At 53.3% G+C, this 10366-nt stretch overlaps 1 protein-coding gene across 1 annotated transcript; it reads left to right on the top strand.

Annotated features, from left to right (window-relative positions):
- The first annotated feature begins 1327 nt into the window (after positions 1 to 1327).
- On the top strand, positions 1328 to 8100 carry LOC116520202 (protein FAM71D-like). Its single transcript, XM_032234350.1, has 6 exons — positions 1328 to 1480; positions 3295 to 3494; positions 5143 to 5386; positions 5500 to 5834; positions 7152 to 7210; positions 8042 to 8100. Exons 1-6 carry the CDS (start codon positions 1328 to 1330, stop codon positions 8098 to 8100), a joined length of 1050 nt encoding a protein of 349 aa, XP_032090241.1.
- The last annotated feature ends 2266 nt before the right edge of the window (positions 8101 to 10366 follow it).

Here is a 10366-nt window from a genome sequence, read left to right as displayed (position 1 = left end):
TCAGAAGGATAGAAAACTGAATCGACCTTGAGTTGGTCAGGAGGCTGGCAGTTGGCAAGAGTTAGCCTGCAATACTGCATTCTAACCACTGTGCCACCACAGTCCTCCCTCCCTCCCTCTTTCTCCCTTCCTTCTTTAGCACTTAGCCATAGCACTTAGACTTATATCCCACTTCACAGTGCTTTACAGCCCTCTCTAAGCGGTTTACAAATGTCAGCATGTGTGACCCCCAACAACCGGGGTCCTCATTTTACCAAGGACGGAAGGCTGAGTCAATCCTTCACTCAGCTCCTTTAACTCAGTGTTTCTCAACCTTGGCCACTTGAAGATGTCTGGACTTCAACTCCCAGAATTCCCCAGCCAGCGATGTCTTATACATTGAATGTAGCCCCACCCACTGCCTGCCCTACCCAAAACCCTTTGGCCTCTGCCGCAGAGTAGCAGAGAATAGCAATAGCACTTAGACTTACTGTATTTTTCGGAGTATAAGATGCTCCGGAGTATAAGACGCACTTAGATTTTGGGGAGGAAAACAAGGGAAAAATATCTGCCTCCCAGCTACTTGCCTCCTTGCAACAAACAGTACAGACGATATGCACTGTTTGTAGTGTTATATTTCAGACTACACCTGTACAGATGCTGTTAAAATCGATGTGGCTTTCTGGAAGCTTATTCTCTGCTACTTAAAAGAATAGAACTTTTTAAAACAATAGCATGGAGGCCTCTTCAGATCAATCGTTTATTTTAAAAAGCTGCTTCATTTTGTTAAGTTGCCTAGAACAATAATAATAATAAAGCAGTCTTTAAAAAATGAGTCTAATAATTTGAACATTCTAGAGGCCTTTATAGTTGTTGACTTAGCTCCTTGCAGCAAACAGCCTGATTAGCAGAAGAAAAAACCAATCTGCCTCCCACCAATTTGCCAGGTGGAGCAAACAGCAAGTTTCACTTTCACTTTCTCCCAATCATCAGCTGTTTCAGGCTGCAGGGATTCCTATAGCTTATTGAAGCCTCCCCAAGCCCCCCGTTTGCTGCAAGGAGGTAAATTGCTGGGAGGCAAAGGCCAAAGGGTGGGGGCCAGTGGATGGGTGGGGCTACATTCGGTGTATAAGACGCACCCAAAATTTCACCCTCTTTTAGATGGGGGAAAAGGTGCGTCATATACTCTGAAAAATACGGTAAGCTTACAAGGTTACTGCTATTTAGCCCTGCAAGAGAACCGGATCCCGGATGAACTGTCCTACGTCGTCCCTGGGCTAGGCCCGCCCCCTGCCCCCTTCCAATCACTGCCCCCTCTTCCCAGGCAGGCCTGGAAGAAGCCAAGGTGATGGAAGCCCCCAAGGCCCCCAAGGCCTCCAAGAACCCCTCCAGCACCAGGGGCCTCTTCAACACCAACATGGGACCTCTGCAGCGCCAGCTGCGCCTGGGCGAGTACAACCTGCTCAAGTGCGCAGCCATGTTTGAGAGCGACTTCGTCCAGGTAAGAGCGCAGCGGGCAGAAGCAGCCGAGTGGTGGTAGCCCCCTCCAGCCCCCCAGGAAGCAGGAGTACAGGTAGCCCTGGACTTAGGAGCCCTCGCTTAGCAGCCTTTCAAAGTTAGGACGGTGCTGGGGAAAAGTGGCTGTCGAGCACTTCCTCCCACTTAACAGCCGTTGCAGTGTTCTGATATTTAAGGGGCTGCCCCAAGGAAGAAAGGGTCCCCCTATTCTCCAAAGGGCCAGAAGGCAAGAGGAGAAACAATGGACGGAAACTCATCAAGGAGAGAAGCAACCTAGAACTAAGGAGGAATCTCCTGACAATGAGGACAATTAACCAGTGGAACTGCTTGCCACCAGAAGTTGTGGGTTCTCCAACACTGGAGGTGTTCAAGAAGAGATTGGACCACCGTTTGTCTGGAATGGCCTAGGGCAGTGGTTCCCAAATGTGGCAACTTTAAGACTTGTGGACTTGAACTCCCAGAATTAGATTAGATTAGATTAGATAAATTTATTTATCTAAATAAATAAGACTTGGTCCACCAGTCTTAAAGTTGCCAAGTTTGGGAACCACTGATCTATCTATTCATTTGTCTATCTATCTATCCTTGTCTGTCTGTATATCTATCATCTAATTTATCTACCTATGTGTCTATCTGTCTATCTAATCTCTATCATCTCTATCATCTCATCTGAAGTTGAAGTCCACAAGTCTTAAAGTTGCCACGTTTGGGAACCACTGGCCTAGGGTGTCCTGCTTGAGCAGGGGGTAGGACTAGAAGACCTCCAATGTCCCTTGCAGCTCTAGGATTCTATGTTTCTGAGACACATAAGCTGCCAGGCAGACAGACGGAGGGAGGCATAAATGGATGGGTGGGTGGGTGGGTGGGTGGAATGGCTTCCCTCCAGAAGTTGGGAAGGTGACAAACGGCGATCCCACCATCCCTGGTGGCTGAAGCCATCCTAAGTACATGCCAGTGTCCAAGTGCCCGAATTGTGATCGTGTGACCACGGAGGATGCTGTTATGAGAAAACAGGCACCAGGTCATTATTTTCAATGCTGTTGTAACTTTGGTCGCTAAGTGAATCATTGTAAGCCGAGGACTACCTGTACTGTGTTTCTCAACCTTGGTCATGTTGAGATGGTTGGAGTTCATCTCCTACTTCAGTAGTTCCCAAACTTGGCAACTTTAAGACTTGTGGACTTCAACTCCCAGAATTCTCCAGCCAGCTCTGCTGGCTGGAGAATTCTGGGAGTTGAAGTCCACAAGTCTTAAAGTTGCCAAGTTTGGGAACCACTGTCCTACTTGATTAGAGTAGACTAACAGAATTGGAAGGGACCTTGGAGGTCATCGAGTCCCAACCTCCCCATCCAGGGGTTGATTGCTCTCATTATCAGGAAATTCCTCCTTGTTTCCAGGTTGAATCTCTCCTTGGTCAGTTTCCATCCATTCTTCCTTCTCTGGACCTTCAGGAGCTTTGGAGAATAGCTTGACCCCCTAACTCCTCTCTGGGGCAGCCCCTCCAATATTGGAAGATGCTCTCCTGTCTCCCCTGGTCCTTCTCTTCCCTAGACCGGCCAGGCCCAGTTCCTGCATCGTCTGTGTGAACCTCCAGTCCCCTCATCATCCTGGCTGCTCTTCTCTGCCCTCTTTCCAGAGTCTCAATCTCTTTTTTAGAGTGTGGGGACCAAAACTGGATGCAGGACTCCAGGTGTGGCCTTACTAAGGCTTTCAGGAGAGTACTTAGGAAGGCATTTAAAAAAGGCCGTGATACCAAGCAGGGTTTGGAGGCTACCTGGCCGCCTCCTTGTTTTCCAGGTCAGCAAGCAAGGTGGCATTCTTGACGTCCATAATCAGGTGCAACAGGTGCGTGTCGCCATCGCGGCCACCAGCCCGGGTCTTCCGGTGCCCGACGTGCTCTTGCTGGCCCGGCCAGTCCTGCTCCCTCAACAGCTGCCCCCCACCCTGCAGCACAGGTATCGCCCCCGTGCTCGGAACAGGAAGTTTGAGCTCACCAGGTAAGGCTTGGCGGCCGTCTCCCTGCACGTACGTGGTTCTCTCCCTTGGCCGTGGCTTCACCCTCCTCCGAAACACTTGGGAGCGGCTTTGGGAAGAGACGCTCGCCACGCCTGGCCAGAAAACTCATTGCCGAAGCTTGGAGCTCCTGGACCTCGTGCAGAGGGGTTCAAACCCCAGTGGACTCGCTACTTGCAGAAGCTCCGTGACAGCCTAGTGCTGTGGTCCTTTGGAACGGTCACTCAAGTCGGGGGGCTGCCGGTGGCGTCCCTGGGGCTCTCTGGGATGGCAGGCGTTCCATGACCAAAGGAGGAAACTCCGTCAGTGCAAGAAGCAGGGGTGAAATCTAGCCACACCCACCAAGCCACGCCCACCACAACATGTCCACCAAGCCACACCCACCAAGTCACACCATGCCCATCAAGCCCCGCCCACCATGCCACACCATGCCCACCATGCCATGCCCACCAAACACCCACCAAGCCACACCCACCAAGCCACACCATGCCCATCAAGCCCCACCCACCATGCCACACCACACCCACCATGCCATGCCCACCAAACACCCACCAAGCCACACCCACCAAGCCACACCCACCAAGTCACACGATGCCCATCAAGCCCCACCCACCATGCCACACCACGCCCACCATGCCACGCCCACCAAACACCCACAAAGCCACACCATGCCCACCAAGCCCCGCCCACCATGCCATACCACGCCCACCATGCCATGCTCACCAAGCCCCCACCAAGCCACACCCACCAAACCACACCATACCCATCAAGCCACGCCCACAGAACTGGTAGTTAAAAAAACCTAGAATTTTACCACTGGCAAGAAGGGAGTGGAGTCTGGGAGGAGGAGGAGGAGGAGGAGGAGGAGGAGGAGGAGGAGGAGGAGGAGGAGGAGGGCTGAGGGGTCCTTGGTATTCTTGGTTGCTTTCCTGCAGATGTTTTATGACCTAACTAGTGAACAACATCAGTGCTGGAAGGGAGAAGGATTTGTCCTGTGCATATGCCAATATTGGTGGTCGTGTTACTCTCTTCTTGGTGATTCCTTCCTCTGAATCCTTGGTTGGGGTAAAAGAGAGTAAACGCCCCTCACTTCCAGTACTGATGACGTTATCTAGTTAGGTTATGAAATGAAAACAACCAAGCTCAGAGGGCACCAAAGACCCCACAATCCTCGTTGTTGTTGTTGTCGGCGTCCTCCTCCTCCTCCTCCTCTTCTCCAGAAAGCCCATTCCCTTCTAGCAGTGATGATGTTACCTAGTTGCGTAATGCAACATCTGCACGAAAACCACCAGGCTCACAGAGCACCAAGAAGCCACAGTCCCCCTCCTCCTCCTTTTCCTCCCCCTCCTCCCCCTCGCCCACACCCTTCTACACTGACGACGTTACCTAGTTGGGTCCTGAAGCGCCTGCAGGAGAGGAGCCCAGCTCAGAGAGCACCAGGGTCCAGTCCTGAGCTACCCAGATTCTCTCCTCTCTGTCCCGCAGCGTCTGACCCCCAGCAAATAAATCAATGAGGCAAACAGGAGGGAGGGAGGGAGGGAGGCGGCCCAGGGCAAGCCCCCCTCCCCCACACCATTGCCTGAGCCAGCTGCAGGCCCCTCCCCACAGTCTTGCCTCCCCCCTCCCCCCCAGGCTCCTTCCCTTGTGCTTCGTCAAGATCACCATCCACGACCAGGAGAAGAAGCAGCTGCGCTTCAAGATGGTGACCGGGCGGACCTTCTACCTCCAGCTGTGTCCCCCAGCAGACAACCAGAAGGACAACTTTGACTTGTGGGTCAAGGTGGTCCATCTCCTCCGGCCCCCCTCAGACATTAGCCAGGATAAGTGGCGCCAGGACCCGTGGAAGTCTGAGGATTTGGCCCCCCAAGCAACAGCCGTGAGTTGGCCAGCTGGTCGGGGGATTTGGGGGAGGCCTGGAGGGCGCCTCCCGGAGCAGCCCTCTTGGGGAGACCAAGCCCACCCCACCTGCCTCCTCTTCTGCCCCCACAGAGCTCGGCCACCCAGGCCTCGGACGAGAGAGAGATCTCCATCGCGGAAGTGCTGAGCACCCTGCAGGAGGAGATCCTGGACAGTCCCGCCAACACGATGGACTTCCTGGACACCCCCAGCATCTCCACAAGCCCCACCACGACCCTGGTGGCTCTCCAAGAGAGGCTGGAAAGCCCCTTCCCACTGGAGGTCCACAGCTCCATGGAGGAGCCCTGGAGGCTCTCCCCGGAAGGGAAGACGGAGGACCCCATGGCGCTCTTGCCCGTCAGCAGATACGAGACCAGCGATGCTCAGAAGGAGAGCCCGGAGGTGGCCCATGGGGCAGGAGGTCAAAGGTACCTCATGGAAGCTGCCAGAAGAGGGTCATGTGGGGGGAGGGAGTCCTCAAGGCACTCTGAGCGTGGCTGTTTTCCTGCAGATGTTTCATAACCCAACTACGTAACAACATCACACCAGAAACACATCGCCTTCACAATGGGCAAGCAGGGATTAACACCAGACAAAGAATCCTGCAGAAAACAATACTCCAATCAAGGAACCCCCAAGAAGAAACTCCACCCCGCCCCACTCCAATACTGGCAGGGCAAGCTACTGTACATAAATAGGCAGCAAACCTCACACTCGATAGCACTGATGATGTTACCTACTTGGGTAATGAAATGTCGACAAGAAAACAACCACGTTCAGAGAGCACCAAGGACCCCACAGTCCTTCTCATCATCATCATCATCATCATCATCATCCTCCTCCTCCTCCTCCTCCTCCTCCTCCTCCTCCTCCTCCTCCTCCTCCTCCTCCTCCCTTCCTCCTCTTCCTTTGCTCCGGATAACCCGTTTCCTTCTAGCACTGATGATGTCCCAGTTTGGGAATTCTGGGAGTTGAAGTCCACCTACCTTGTGGTTGAAGTTGAGCAACACGGCTTTTATATGTTTATTCATCCCTGCACGGAACCATCATGGACAATTCGCACGTCCTTCTCTCTCACTTTCTCCTGAGCACAGTTGATCCTTTTGCTTCACATTCTATTTATTCTCTGCGTGCTTTTATTTCCATCCTTCCTTCCTGCTCTTCCCCCCCCTTCGGTCATCAGCTCTCAACGCAGAACTCAAACCATCAACCATCCCTCTTTCGACAAAGCTCTCCCGCTATCCTTTTTCTCTCTCTAACTCCACAAAAGAGCAGCAAAACTTTTTCCCCATCCGGGTGTTTCTCAGTGACACGATGAAGGGCAAAAAGGGTACCACCCAGAGGTGAAATCCAGCAGGTTCTGACAGGTTCTGGAGAACCGGGAGTGGAAATTTTGAGTAGTTCAGAGAACCGGCAAATGCTACCTCTGGCTGGCCACGCCCCATCTATTCTCTGCCTCCTGAGTCCCAGCTGATCAGGAGGGAAGGGAGATTTTGCAGTAACCTTCCCCTGCCACGCCCACCAAGCCATGTCCACCAAGCCATGCCCACCAAGCCACGCCCACCAAGCCACGCCCACAGAATCGGTAGTAAAACAATTTGAATTTCACCACTGGTACCGTTCACACCCTGGCTGGATGTCTCCAGCAGCACCAGTGGGCGAATTGGTGGCATGGCTTAGCAAGGGAACTCCTCCCACCTCAAGATGGGCGGAGTTCTGCTGAAAACTCTTCCTTCCTCTTGCAGGAAAAGCAAAACCCGAACCAAGTCCAGCCGATCTCGCCGAAGCCATTCGTCCAAGAGAGGTAAGCCACCCCCCCCACACACAGAGGCACACTCAGAATCGCAGACGAACAAAGGTGGAAGGGGCCTTGGAGGTCTTCTAGTCCAGCCCTCTGCTCAAGCAGCAGACCCTACACCAGGGATGGCAAACCTTTTCGCTACCGAGGGCCCAAACCGGAGTCCGTGTGTGTGTGTGTGTTTGTGTACGCATGCACGCAAGAGTGCCAGAATCCTGAAGACCAGCTGGATGGTTCTGCATTCAAGTGCCAGCTACCTGGACTTTGGGTGCAATGCTCCGGCACATGCCAAAACCAGATGGCTGGCACGGATGTGTCTGCCGGAAACCAGAACAGCTGCTGGCAATGGCACACATGGGCACAGAGAGGGCTCTGGGTGCCTCCTCTGGCATGCATGCCATAGCTTTGCCATCACGGTCCTACACCAGTGGTTCCCAAACTTGGCAACTTGAAGACTTGTGGACTTCAACTCCCAGAATTCTCCAGCCAGTAGAGCTGGCTGGAGAATTCTGGGAGTTGAAGTCCACAAGTCTTCAAGTTGCCAAGTTTGGGAACCACTGCCCTACACCAATCAAGGAGAAAACCACACACCCCTCGCACCGGCAGGGGAAATTATTGGATACAAACAGGGGAAAAAACTCCACTCCCTCTCAACACTGAAATTGTTACCTAGTTGGGTAGTGAAACGTCTGGAAGAAAAGCATCAGGCTCAGAGAGCACTAAGGACCCCACAGTCCTTTTCTTCCTCCCCTTCCTCCTCCTCCTCCTCCGCCACTCTATTCAGCACCAAGGATAGCCGTTGTCCTCTTCCTCTCTTGAAACCTCCCTCCTTTCTAGCACTGATGATGTTACCTAGTCGGGCCATGAAAGGCCCACAAGAAAACCAGCAAGCTTAGGGAACAGCAAGAATCCCGCAATCTTCCTCCTCCTCCTCCTCCTCCTCCTCCTCCTCCTCCTCCTCCTCCTCCTCCCTCCCTCCCTCCCTCCCTCCCTCCCCACGAACTCCACTCCCTTCTAGCACTGATGATGTTACCTAGTTGGGCCAGGAAAGCCCTGCCAGAAAACCAGCAAGCTTAGAGAACAACAAGAATCCCGCAATCTTCCTTCTCCTCCTCCTCCTCCTCCTCCTCCTCCTCCTCCTCCTCCTCCTCCTCCTCCTCCTCCTCCTCCTGTCTGTCTGTCTGTCTCTCTGTCTGTCTCTCTCTCCACCCACCCCCTTTCTAGTTCTGATAATGTTACCTAGTTGGGTCACGAAATATCTGCGAGAAAGCAACTGTGCTCAGAGAGCCCCAAGGACCCCATCTTCTTCTTCTTCTTCTTCCTCCTCCTCCTCCTCCTCCTCCTCCTCGCAAACCCCTCTCCCTTTCTAGTTCTGATAATGTTACCTAGTTGGGTCACGAAATATCTGCGAGAAAGCAACTGTGCTCAGAGAGCCCCAAGGACCCCATCTTCCTCCTCCTTCTCTTCCTCCTCCTCCTCCTCCTCCTCCTCCTCCTCCTCCTCCTCCCTCTCTCCCCACGAACTCCACTCCCTTCTAGTACTGATGAGGTTACCTAGTCGGGCCATGAAAGCCCTGCCAGAAAACCCCCAATCCCCAAGGACCTTCCCCCTCCCCCCTGGTTCAACCTTGAGCTACCCATCCTCTCCAGCATCTCTTGTCTCCCCTCCCTCTCCAGTGGTGAGCCAGGCGTCGAGGAAAATCTCCTCCTTCATGGGCTCCTTCACTGGGAGCAGCCAGAAAGCCCCCAAGAGTTCTCGCGGCAGCCGGAAGCCCTCGACCAGCAGAGAGAGAAAACGCTGAGCAAGACCCCCCTCCCCACAAAATCCCCCTTGAGAAAAAAAAACCAGAGGCCTCAACCAGACAGAAAAAAAAGGGCCTTTTTCCTTTCTTCAATCTCTTTCGTTAGTAAAGATGATGGCTAGAAACACATTTCGGAAGCGTTGGCTTTTCTCTCGTCTTGTAGACTTTTTAAGACAACTTTTAAGCTATGCTGGCTGGGGGATTCTGGGAGTTGAAGTCCACAAGTCTTAAATTGGCCAGGTTTCAGGACCCCTGTGTTAGAGTGTCTAACCCTAACCCTAACCCTAAACCTAAACCTAACCCTAAAACTAACCCTAACCCTAAACCTAACCCTAAACCTAACCCTAATCCTAACCCTAAACCTAACCCTAAACCTAACCCTAACCCTAACCCTAACCCTAAATCCTCACCCACTAATTCATTGTTACTCAACCCGGTGACTTTAAGATGAGTGGACGCTTGTCATGGCCTCTGAAGCAAAGTGGGGCTGTGTGTGTGTGAACTGTTCCCCAAACTTTGAGGGTTTTTCCTGCACCCCATCCTCAAGACAAGGCCAGTTGAGAATCACTTCATTCCCAGCAGCCCTTTCTGGGTGCTCAGCCCCGGTTAGTAAGGGTCAACGCAACCCCCGTTGCCAGTCCCAGAGGTCGGCTCAACAGAGCCTCCAACTCGATTTACACCGGAGCCCAGAAATCTCGAAATCCGTCCACTTTCCCTGACTTTTGACCTCACCGACTTCTCGCTGGCCCTGTGGCTTCCAGGAGGGGCAGCTGCCCTCTTGGAGGAACGCAAAGCGAACCCACAGTTTGTTTTTTTGTCCAATTGGGGTTTTCGTTGGCCGAGAGCAGCCAAAAGCAGCTTGCTCTGTCCGTCTGCGAAGGCCACTTCAAGCACAAAAGAGCCAGGTTGGATTTGATGGAGGCGCCCAAGCTGTTGCCTCGCAGGGACTGGGTTGCCATCGGGCAGGATCACAATGCCCTCCATATGTTGCGGGACGATGGACCACAATGGGCACCACAGACGGGCTGGGGAAAGTGACAGCATGTTCACACTTTCCCCCCCCCCTCCCCCTGATTAATCGGTCTGCTCCTTCCTTGCAAACACACACAGACGGCCTGAGCCTCTCCTCTTCCTCCCCCCCCCCAATCGGGAATGAGGAGGGGGAGACAGTGAGGGGCGACGGGCAGCAGAAGGAGAGGCTGACGCAGCCTGGGATTGGCCTTCTGGCAGGTCTTTTCCATGGGTGAAGGAGGGGGAGGGGAACGGGGATCGATTTGCTAGATCCCCAGGAGGCTCTCCAAATGCAGAGCAACTAAGCCAGTGTTTCTCAACCTTGGCAACTCGAAGATGTCCGGACTTCA

The sequence above is a fragment of the Thamnophis elegans genome, chromosome 17 (assembly GCF_009769535.1).
Source record: "Thamnophis elegans isolate rThaEle1 chromosome 17, rThaEle1.pri, whole genome shotgun sequence".
In the NCBI taxonomy this organism is placed as follows: Eukaryota; Metazoa; Chordata; class Lepidosauria; order Squamata; family Colubridae; genus Thamnophis; species Thamnophis elegans.
The sequence above is the reverse complement of the archived record's forward strand: the minus strand, read 5'-3'. Positions and strand labels throughout refer to the sequence as shown.